Below are 11070 nucleotides of genomic sequence, written 5' to 3' on the forward strand. Positions count from 1 at the left end.
GGCCGCCGGAGGGAGAGCCTGCGGAAAGCGGCTGCTCCGCGAGGGAAAATCAGTCCGGGGCAGGCGCGGGGAGGGGCCTCGACTCCGCGCCCCGGACCCGCGCCCGCGCCCGGGCCGCGGGGGCCCCTGGAGGGTTGAGGCTGCGCTCAGTGGGTCTGGGCGCTCGCGCACGTCGTCGGCGCTTAGTAGGATGTTAGAAGGGTAGAAACGCAGTCGTTGCCCGTCCCCTAGGGCCGCCATCAGGTTGAAGGGCCGGCCGGAGAACAAGCTCGCCCGGCCTCCTTTTCGGTATCTCAGCAAGCCACGGTGGTCCGTGCTCGCGCGATCCTTTGCATCGCTCCGGAGTGGCTCACAGGCTGGCGCAGTTGGTTGAGCATCCGACTCTCGGTCTCAGGGTCATGAGTTCAGACCCCGCACTGGGCTCCACACTGGGTGCGGAGGCTACTTGGAAGTGGCTCACAACTGGAGGGAGACGGATCTCAACCCCAGAAGCGTGCGAAGACAGAGCAGCCCCCCAAAGTCGCACAAGAGGGCGTCCTTGCTGGAGGAGGGGTCCAGCCTTCTGGGGCACCTCCAAAGGCCGCGTGCCTGCTTCCGGGACAAAGGGGCAGGCTGACCCCGCCTTGGGCAGAGGGAGGAAAGGATGGGCAGAGCCAGCGTCGCTCTAGAACCCACAGTACCCAAAGCTAGCAAAGTTCGCTTCTAGGGCCAACAACCAAGTTGCCCCTTTAGTCTTTCCTTGATGGAATTGGTTGAGTTCCCAGAATTATATGGAGCTGCCCCCAGTGGACTGAAAACAGTTTTAATGCTGAATAAAAATAGGGGAAAGAATTAAAGATGATTCTGTGATCTTCCACCCTCAAAGGAAGAGAAAGCCAAATGAGTTTCCCAGCCAGATGCCGCCCCCCTCCCCCACACCAGTGGCCATCAAGGTTTTTATGGATTAGCCACAAACTATATACTTCCCACAGCCCCCCTAGCAGGGCTCTGCTGCATGAAGAAAAGGAAATGGGTAAGATACAGGAAGTCCTTGTCCAAACACAGCTCAGCCATGTGCCCGTCTAGCTCCATCCATCCCAGTCCAGTATTGGCAAGCTTGTGTACGTTTATTTAAAAAGGAATCACTGGGGGGCGCCTGGGGCGCTCAGTCGTTAAGCGTCTGCCTTCCGCTCAGGTCATGATTCCAGGGTCCTGGGATCGAGCCCCGCATCGGGCTCCCTGCTCAGCGGGAAGCCTGTTTCTCCCTCTGCCACTCCCCCTGCTTTTGTTACCTCTCGCACTGTGTTTCTCTCTGTCAAATAAATAAAATCTTAAAAAAAAAAAAGGGGGGATCACTGAGAATAAATTTCTGCATTTAAAAAGCCAGTTTCAAAAAATAAAGTCAGGGGCGCCTGGGTGGCTCAAGTCAAGTATCTGCCTTCGGCTCAGGTCATGATCCCACAGTACTGGATTGAGCCCCACATCAGGCTCTGTGCTCAGCATGGAGCCTGTTCTCACTCCGTCCACCACCCACCCACCACCACAACCCCCACACATGCTCTCTCTCTCAAATAAACAAAATCTTTAAAAAATAAAAAATACAGTCAGTTTCATTTAACTTGACTTAATTTGAAAAACAGAGTCGATTGTTGTTTAAGGATTTAGGTAAGGGCACTCCCTTTGACAGTGGGGTCACCTCCAGTCTCCATCATCTGACTAGGTGGGCTCCATACTTTCCAGTCCCCCCTCATTTGTTTATTTATATACATATTTTTATTTTTTACTTTTTTTCAAGTAGGATCCTTGCCCAGTGTGGCACTTGAAGGTCGACCCCGAGATCAAAAGTCTTGTGCTGTTACCTACTGAGCCAGTCAGGCACCGGCCAGGTACTTTCCAATTTCTGATGGGCCATAGAAAACATCCAATCCACTTGTGTTTGTCACTTAAAATCTTAGATTGGGAGCCACTGAGGAGGGCAGACAAACCTTTCCTAAAGACACTAAGTTAATAAAATGGAATTATGATGATGCTTTTTACCTGATGCATTCACATTTAACTGACAAATGTAGGGTTCTCTGCTGCTTGTGCTGAGCTGTTTTGCTGACAGATTTCCCGATATCACCCTCCCCACAACATGTGGCTTTCTTCTCTGAGGGAGTCCTCCAGCATTTAAGACCTGGAGGAAAGACTGCAGAAGTTGGAGATGCAAGTGGACAGCTTGGCCTACAGCCTGTCCTCAAGTCCAAAGAGAGAAGACAGGTGCCCCTGGGAAGCCCAGGCAGCAGGTGTGGTTTCTGGACCCCTGGCTCCGGCCGGACCTCCAGAGCCACACGGCACACCAGAGCTGTGGCCTTCCAGTCTGGCCCACAGCCCCCCACTCACCAAACCCCAGGGTGTCCCATCACCAAGGTTGCACCTGCCCACTGCTCAACCTGCCTGGTGTCTGCCATGGACAGCACTTGTGCAGAAGCCTGCCTGTTTATCACATTTAAGACTCCTAGGACAGCCAGGCCTTCAAAAGTAACGAGCTGGTCCCTTTTCTGTTCCCTCTCTCCGCTTCCAAAAGGACCTGCTGGTTCTGGTGTTGCTCACAGTCGCCCACACCCACACCCCCACCTGACAGACTCCAACCCTGCCAACAGAAAAGCTGCCCAGCCTGGCCCTCCCAAAATGGGGCCCTGGGCTGCTGGTCCCCATCCTAGCCAGCAAAGCAGGGCAAGCAGGGCTCCCAGATCACAGGGCTCCTACAGCTCTTCCCTGTGCCTCCAGAGAGTCAGAAGAGGTAATGAGGGCTTAAGAGTGCTGAGCCCTCAGACGTGCTACCTTGGGCCCAGGACTGGAGAGTGACTCAGGACTGAGCCCAGAGCTCACTACCCCTCCAGTCTTGTCTTCCCAAGTAGCATATGCTTCTAGGTAGGCAGTTGCCTACTGAGATGCCCTGGCCTGCTGTTCTCTCCCCTGTGGGTCCATCTCACAACCAGGACAGCCCCACAGATGAGTGCACAGGCACTCAGCTGCCCCCACCCGGCTGGCAGGAGACACACCGAGCACTGGCCTGCCCTTCCCACAACAAAAGCAGGGGCAGATGCAGTCTGGACAGACCTTGGAAGCAGTGTCCTCTGAAGCCATGGCCCCTGAGGAAGGTGTGTTCTCAGAGGGGCTGTGAGTGGGCACACGCCGCGTGATGTAACCTCTCGCTTTCCTTGTCTTAACCAGAAGCAGCCACAGCCCTTTCTGATTTTCACGTCTGCGTCAGAAGCTCACAGTGCCACGTATCACTTCACACAGAGTGACATGTGTGAGTCCCTGCAGGTGGCAGCCTGCGGGGGTGTGGGGGGAGGCCAGGACAGAACTTTCCTGGAGGTTGTTCCCAGACATGGCCCAGACTTACCAACCTTTAAGAGTTGCCTGCGTGGCTCAGTCAGTTGAGGGTCTGACTCTTGATTTTGGCTCAGGTCGTGATCTCAGGGTCGTGGGATGGAGCCCCCGCATCCTGCTCCGTGCTCAGTGTGGAGTCTGCTGGAGATTCTCCCTCTCCCTCTGCCTCTCCCCACCCTGTGCACGTGCTTGCTCTCAAATAAATAAATCTTAAGGAAAAAAAAAGTTGCCTAGAACAGTGCAAAGGGCAGCACTTCCAAGGTAAGGGTTTCCAGAAGAGGCATTCCTTGGCACAGAAGTGGGGGCTCCTTTCCCTGCCCTCAGCATCCAGCAGTGATGAGCTGAAGCTGGAGCCTCTTCCAGGGAGTAGGGCCATGTGTCTTTGGCCACTCTGCCCTCGCTTGGGATTGTAGGTATGTTTGGGGGAAGGAGCTCATCTGTCTCAAGTGCATGGCTGAGCCATTAGGAAAGCACCTGCCAGTATTCTCTTGCTTTTTCTCTTGCCGCCCGCATAGCACTCTGCAGGCTGGACTGAGAGGCTCTGTGGAAGGGGGACCTTTCCAGGTGCCCAATGGGCTTGGACCTACAGGTACCCTGGGCATCAGGGTGGGGCACACTGGCCTGCACATGGGGAGTTCTGATCAGCCTTGGGGAAGGTCTCCCTCTCCGGTCGATGCTGCCTAGACCCTGTTGTTCACATCCACCAGCCTAGGGAGGGGTCCGCCGACTCTGGGCTGCCGGCTAACCACCGGTCAGGGGGTAAGCAGATGCCCGCAGTGGTAGAGGCCACACAGGCCACTCGGCTTCCCTGGGCCTGATTCCCCAGGGGTTGTGGGGACACGTAGGGGAAACCCAACGCCCACTCAGCAGTGCCTCCCTACCCTCTGACCAAGTCTGGCCTGGCCCGGCACTACCAGGGGACCCTGGACCCACCACCTTAGCCCCCCTGCCCACTCCGCCTGCTCTGGTCACACAGGGCAGGAGCCCTTTGTCTCCCATGCCGTTGTCACATAAGCAGATGGTGGGCTCGTGCACTGCTGGCCCCCACAAATGTTTAGTACACTAGACTAGTGTGGTGCAGGCCTTAGGTGCTTAGGGAGCCATATGATTCTTGGGAGTCTGGTCCTTGAAAAACGGTGGCAGGCCAGCTCGATTGAAGGCTGCCCCCAAACACGTGCCACCAAACCCGAGTGGGCAAACTGAGAACACTGTCAGGGACTTGAAGACCACCTCTCTCAACCCTGCAGTTTGCTTGGGTTAGGGTGTCCATTTCCCACTAGCAGGTGGCAGGCTAGTCCAACTGCTGCTGAGGGAGTGGTCTTGCCAGCAGAGGGCGCCACAGCCCCACCCCTGATCTGAAGCGGTGGTGTGGACAGCCCTGCACAGCCAGGTCCCCGTCCCTGCCTCTGGCAACTCTGCTCCAAAGTGCGGAGTCCCACCCACAGAATCGGCCAGGGCCCTCTGAGGAGGAGGTGCAGATGGCAGGGTGTTCTGAGCCTCAGCACCAGGAGGGGCTTGGCTCCCCTCCCCTTCCCCAGCACCAGCCGCAGAACACTGGCCTTCCGTCTGGGAGCTTTCACAGGGCTGGAGTGTTGGGACGGAGTAAAGCACTCTGAGACTGCAGAGCTCATTTTACATCTAATTTACTGTATTTTAAAGTCTGGGGTGTTAGTGGGGAAGAGGCAAAGTGAGCACGGAGTTGGTGCAGACGGGAGTACATACATGCCTTGACGGGGCTGAGGGACAGCAGGTACTGCCCTTAGGACTCGTCTGGTGGCCCCAGTAGAGCAGTGGTGACAGGAGGTGGGGTCAGAAGATGCTGTAGAGAATCGCTGGGGTGAACCCACCCAGGGGAATCTTGTTTGTCCCTGCCCATGCATGGAAGCTCCCCACCCAGAAGCAGGGGAGGCTCCCTGTGAGTGCAAGCCTTGGGGCTTGCAGGGGCAAGGAGCCCTCCTGTCTCCAGGGTCCTGTTCCTCCAGGAAGGTGCCATCTGCATCCCCGTGGCTGTAGCTGGACCCACCTGGGTCCTGGGCAGGAAGGCAGGGCCACTGTCCCCAGCAGGCCAACTGAACACCCTGGTAAAGACCACCTTTCTGCTGACCCAGCTGCTGAGCACACCATCGACCTGCCACCACAACGCCCTGACCTTTTCCAGATCCTGTCCCCTCTGGGAAGCCTTTGGAACCCAGCCGGAGCCAGCTCCCGCCCTTCCCCCATCCACCTTCCACCCACATCTAGGACCTGAGGCCGCAGGGACGCAGCGCGGCCAGCCGGACCAAGCCCTCTCAGACCGATGCCAGCCCTTGCCACCAGAGGGACTGGGCCTTCACACAAGTGAGAGGTCCAGCCGCTCCGCTCAGCTGCCTCCTGTCCTGCGCTCGAGGCCAGTCCTGCATCTGATGTTCTCAGCCCGCCCCAGACTCCCTGTCCATCTTCCTGCTATTCCTGCCCAAAGGACAGCATCGCGTGTCCAGCTCTGGGCCCGGGCAGGGCAGGGGGTCGCGATGGCCGGGGAGTCAGGCGAGCCCTGTGTCCTAGGAGGCAGACGCCCGAGCAGGGAGCCCTCCGCCGCCGCAGGAGAGTTCTTGGGGGGGGGGTTCGGACGGAGTCGCCGCGGGGCAAGGCCCAGGTTTTGGCGGTGGGGAGAAGGCGGCCCTCGGGTGGGCGGGGCGGCCGGCTCACGGCTCCCGGCCCCCGGCCCCCTGCGGCTGGGGGCGCGGGGCGCGGCTGCGCTCGCCGTCGGGCGTGCAGGCCTTGGCCGACAGCGCTCTCTCGCGGCCCGAGCGGAAGGCTGCCGTCACGGTCACCAGGTAGGCGGTGCTGGGCGCCAGGCCCTGCAGCGTGGTGCTGTTGCGGCCCGCCGGCACCTCCACGCGCTGCGCCGCCCCGCCCAGCAGCGGCCCGTACTGCACGTGGTAGCCGAGCACGGCGGCCGGGCCCAGCGCCGGCGCCCAGCTCACGCGCAGGCTGCGCGGCCTGGCATGCGAGATGACGATGCGCTCCGGCCCGGGCTCCTCTGCGGGGGGGGGAGGGGGGAAGCGCGCGCCTGAGCGGAGCGGGGGCGCGGCCTCGGCCTGGCCCCGCCCCGCCCGGTCGCCCCACCCCCCGCCCCGCCCGGTCGCCCCACCCCCCCGCCCCGCCCGCCCTCCGCGCCCCGCTCACCCGGCAGCGTGTGCACCCGCAGGTGCTGCGGCCTCACGAGGTGAACGTTGGACTCGGGCACCAGCGCCACCTCGTAGTCGGTGTCAGGGTCGAGGTTGACCCAGGCCCAGCCCGTGGCGTTCCCCGGCAGCTGCTGGCGACGCACGGTCCCTGGCTCGGCGCTGGGCGTCAGCTCCAACACGTAGTAGCCAGAGCCTGCGGTCAGCAGGGGCGGCCAGGCCAGGCGGAAGCCGCTGGACGTGACCTCAGAGGCACGGAGTTGCTGTGGCCGCATCGCGTCTGCGGGTGGTGCAGGGGGTCAGGTCTCCTCTCGCCCAGCCTGGGGCCCTGACTGACGGGGCAGGGAGACGTGGGGAACAGCCCAGGCTCCGCCGCCCCAGCAGTGCTAATGATAACACGAACCGGTGACAGGGCTGGGGTTAGGAAAAGAGTGCAGTCGCCCACTTGGGACTCCATCAGGTGCTTCCTTGCCTGCCTCAGCTGCAAACCCAGACAGGTGAGGAGCTATAATGGCCACTTCCCACCACTCCAGTGGCCCCTCAAAGGTGGTGTCTGAGAACAGAGGACCAGCCACCCTCCCTAGCCCGAGTGGCCCGCACAGAGTGTGGGGTCAGCTCAGCTCTGGACAGTCAAGGCAAAGGGGCACCAGTGCAGCCAGAAGATGGGAGGCTCTGGGTGGGGGGACACCCTGGGAGTGATGACGGGGCAACTCCAGGAGTAGCTGGATGTGGGGTCACAGTACCACCTGCCTCAGGTTTCTAGGAGGAGGGTTCCAGAGTGGGACCCCCAAGTGTGCATTACTCCTGAGCCCATGACACCACATGGCCATGTGAGTGACCACGCAAGTAGGTAAGGTTGATAAATGTCCGGGCAGCGTTATGCCCATCGGGATCTTGATGCTTCTTTATTGAATGCTGGGTGCTCCAGCTGTCAGCCTGGCACTCATTCTCCTACGCATCCCCCATATTCAGACCCCACCCCACCCCTATCCCAGGAGCCCCCACCCTACTGCCTCACTGCCCTGCAGCCTTGGGTTCTTCCTGTCCAGCTGCTGCCCTTCCTCCTGCTGTCCCCTCCAGGCTCAGCCACAGTGGTTGACTCAGGGGCCACCAGAGGCCAGGCGTCCCTGGGGGAAACCTTTGGAAGGACCCTCTACCTTTCTGCAATCCACAGTCCAACCCCTTCCGGTTTTGGGTGGATGATTAACCCACAGGCAGAATTCAGGAAGAACCCTGGGGTTAGTGGCATTTTTCAGTGAATAGAGCCGGCTGAGCCGGTAATCAGGCCCTTCATCTCCAGCCCCTCCCACCGTGAGGTTTGGCTGGGGATGGGGGTGCGGGGGTGGTCTGTAAGAAAGTTGGTGGGGAGCTGCTAGCCCCTGCAGTGGGCCCTCCCTGGTCCAGCCTCCTCTAGCAATTCCCAAAAACACCACTGGTACAAACCCACTCCCACTCCTCTGACTGTCTCTACCCCTAGGGTGGTAGGGTCCGAGCGCTGTGGGAGGCAATCCTAGCCCATCCCGACCTGGCTCTCTCACCCCCAGGCATGGTAGCACCTGACACACATACAGGAGCCTGTGCTGTCCATCTGCAGAGTCCTCAGGCTTGGACCCTCCCCCTCTTCCTCTCCATTTAACCACATCCCACCAGAGGCAGCCCCTTGGTCTCTCGGTCCACTCCAGGCCCTCCACTCTGGGGTGGTGCTGTCAGCAGAGAACCCCACCTGGAGATGTTTACTCAGGCCTGGCCCTCTGTCCCACTACAGCCCAGGCAGTGGGGCCTACAGGGCACACAGCTGGAGCGCGTCCCTGGAGCATGCACAGAGAAGCCATGTGTATTGCTTCCCTGCCGGACCCCCACGAAGTGCCACTGGTCCCGGAGCCCTGGCCCCTGCTACAGGCACTCGAGTACCTCTCCCCGCACCTCTTCCGAGGTTCCTTGCTGGGGTCCCCCCAGGCCCTGCCTCTTCCCACCTACCCAGAATGGATCCCCTCAGCTCCTGGGCAATGATGTGCAGGTCATCCACATCCACAAAGTGTAGGTGCTTCTCAGCGGGGGCCGAGGCGGCAGCAGACAGCTCCAGGAGGTTGCCCTGGCCAGTACTGACGATGAAGACAGTGACACCCAGGTCCTTCAGCTCCTGCATGGGGGGTCCCACGGGGTCGCTGGAGCCGCCGTCTGTCACCCACACCAGCACCTTGGGCACCCCTGGCCGGGCCCCCGCCACCTCCGCAAACAGCTGCTCCTTGGCGTAAGCCAGCGCCAGGCCAGCGTTGGTGTCACCCATGCGCTGGGCTGCAGCACGTACGGCATCCTGGACAGCCTCGCCTGAGCTGTGCTGGCCGAAGGGGAACTCGGTGTACGGGCGGCTGCCCACATGCACCAGGCTGGCACGCAGAGCACCAGGACCCAGGGGCAGCAGGCCCACCAGCTGCCCCACAAACTCCCGAACTCGGGAGAACTCATAATGAGACACGCTGGCCGAGCTGTCCAACAGAAACAGCAGGTCCCCCTGGGGGGCCGATGCTGGGGGGCCTGGGGGAGAGGGAAGGGTTCAGCCCCATGTGGTGGCCCCCAGACAGCCCCACACCCAGGGCAGAACCCCCAGGGCCTGAGCTTTCCCTAAGCTGGAGCTTACCCTTACCCAAGTGGGCCCTGAAAGCCTGCTCAGCCCCACGCCCAAAGGTCCTTAAGGTGGCAGCCCTGGAGGAAGGGGAAGAGGGGTCCTGAGCCACAGTGGCCCACAGTCTCAGTGGGTTCTAACTCTGCACCCTGGTCATATACCTGGGGTGCTCTCTGGGCTCAAGTCTCATCTGTAAAGGAGAGCCAACCCCTCTAAACCCCTCCACCCTCCCTTTGCTCAGCAGACTCTGTGCAGGCTGGAGTCAAGGGTCCTGGCCCAGCACCCAGGAGTGTGAATGGACAGGCCTGGGTCACAGGGGGGTTGTTTGCTCAGGCTTGGCTTCAGGCCCACAGCCCAGCCTCCAGGTAAAGCAACTAGTTGTTGGGGGGGTGGGGCACAAAGCCCCTGCGGAGACTGGGAGCTGAGGTGGATAGATGAGAGGGACAGAGCATGATCACAGCCCCTCCCACAGCCCATATGGCCAGGCTGGAGTCGTGACCCCACTTACAGATGATGTCACCCCTCCTCTGGACCCATCCTCTACTCCATCTGGACCCAGGAAGCAGGTTACCTGCTGGAGCAGCTTGAGGGCCCACCAGCCCCTCCAAGGCCTTCCCCTTGCTCCCGGCACCCCAGGGGGCAAAAGGACCCTTTCCACCGCTGGGCCAAGGGCAGACAGGAGCTGGGGTGTCTCGGTTCTGATCTGTGCCTTGCGGCCTCTGTATCCTCCAATCCGGTGGGGCGACTCTAGCCCTCTTACCATCCCATCCCTCTACTAAGCGTCATCCTCAGGAGAAGGAAACTGAGGCAGGGACCTCCTCCCCGACAGACACCACCCCCTTCCTTTCCAGAGCCCCCTCCCCAACATCTGGCGCCCGCCTAGCCGCCTGAGGCACCTGGGCCCGCCCACCGCAGGTGGGTGGGGTGCCCTGCGGCCGTCCCTACCCCGGGGCCGCGGGAGGGAAAGAGACTGCCCCGCGCCGGCAGCAGCGGGTAGGGGCGCCGCCCGAGCTGGAGCCCAGCCCGCCCCTCGCCTCACTCACCACGTTCGGCGCCGCTCCGCGCCAGCGCCAGCCGCAGGCTCAGGGCCAGGCTGAGCGCCGTCCAGGGCAGCATCGCGCGACGGGAAGGGGCGCGCTCGGCCTCCGCTCGCCGCTCGCTCGCTCGGGGACTGCAGGGCGCGCCGCCGCGCAGGCCGGACCCGACCCCGCCCCCGGGAGGCCCCGTCCCCGAGGCCCCGCCCCCGGTGCACACTCACCCCGAGTGCTGAGGCGCACAGACTCCGGGAGGCGGGAGGCGGGAGGCGCGCGCGCGGAGGGACCCAGGCGGGTTGCGACACGCAGCACTCACGGGGATGCGACCGCGGCACACACGCGTGGGCGTGCACAGACACAGATACTGCAGCTTTCTTTCCTGGTTGGGAGGCTTGGGGTCCGCACTGTCTCCTGCCCCCAGCCAGGAGCAGAGCAGGGAGCTATCGAGCTGGACCATCCCCAGGCCCACCGCCCGTGACCCCTGAGTGCTAAGAGCCTCTGAAATCAGGCCCAAGGGAAACCCAGGGGTGCGACGGGGTGGGGTGACACGGAGAACAAGGCCACCCTGGCAAGGCCCAGGCCCTGGACTCACCTCTACCACAGGGCTGAGAGAGGGGTAGGTATTGGGGGCTGGACACTTAGAAAATGGGACATTGGGAGGGGCAGAGGCCTGAAGGGGAGCTTCTTGAGGGACCCAAAGTCCCCCACCCTACCGGACTTCTTGGAGGAAGAGGCATATAGGAGCTGGGAGTAGCTGGTTCAGGACCTGTCCAGTGTGACCATGCTGGAACTATTGTTGTCCCCATACACCCTGCCCAATGAGGGACCCAGGGCTTGACCCAAGATCCAACTCCAGGACCGAGGGCAGGCCCCCAGCCCTCTGGAGGGACCC

General features: G+C 61.5%; 1 protein-coding gene across 1 annotated transcript; it reads right to left on the reverse strand.

Moving 5' to 3' along the window:
- Window positions 1–4984: 4984 nt before the first annotated feature.
- VWA1 (von Willebrand factor A domain containing 1) lies at window positions 4985–10337 on the reverse strand. Its single transcript, XM_035020022.1, has 4 exons — window positions 10188–10337; window positions 8499–9056; window positions 6523–6801; window positions 4985–6376 (listed from the first exon to the last, which is right to left on the reverse strand). Exons 1-4 carry the CDS (start codon window positions 10258–10260, stop codon window positions 6039–6041), a joined length of 1248 nt encoding a protein of 415 aa, XP_034875913.1. The 5' UTR covers window positions 10261–10337; the 3' UTR covers window positions 4985–6038.
- Between the last annotated feature and the right edge of the window lie 733 nt (window positions 10338–11070).

This window comes from Mirounga leonina, unplaced genomic scaffold (genome assembly GCF_011800145.1).
Source record: "Mirounga leonina isolate KUSES-001 unplaced genomic scaffold, KU_Mleo_1.0 Mir_173, whole genome shotgun sequence".
Lineage (NCBI taxonomy): Eukaryota > Metazoa > Chordata > Mammalia > Carnivora > Phocidae > Mirounga > Mirounga leonina.

Bases quoted from the DNA above. Each gene is read 5' to 3' on its own strand.
- VWA1 (XM_035020022.1), bottom strand. From the start codon at position 10,260: ATGCTGCCCTGGACGGCGCTCAGCCTGGCCCTGAGCCTGCGGCTGGCG. The intron at 6,802-8,498 runs GTAGGTGGGAAG...CACCACCCGCAG, and splicing joins GCTGAGGGGATCCATTCTGG to ACGCGATGCGGCCACAGCAA. The intron at 6,377-6,522 runs GTGAGCGGGGCG...CCCCCCCCGCAG, and splicing joins GCGGGTGCACACGCTGCCGG to AGGAGCCCGGGCCGGAGCGC.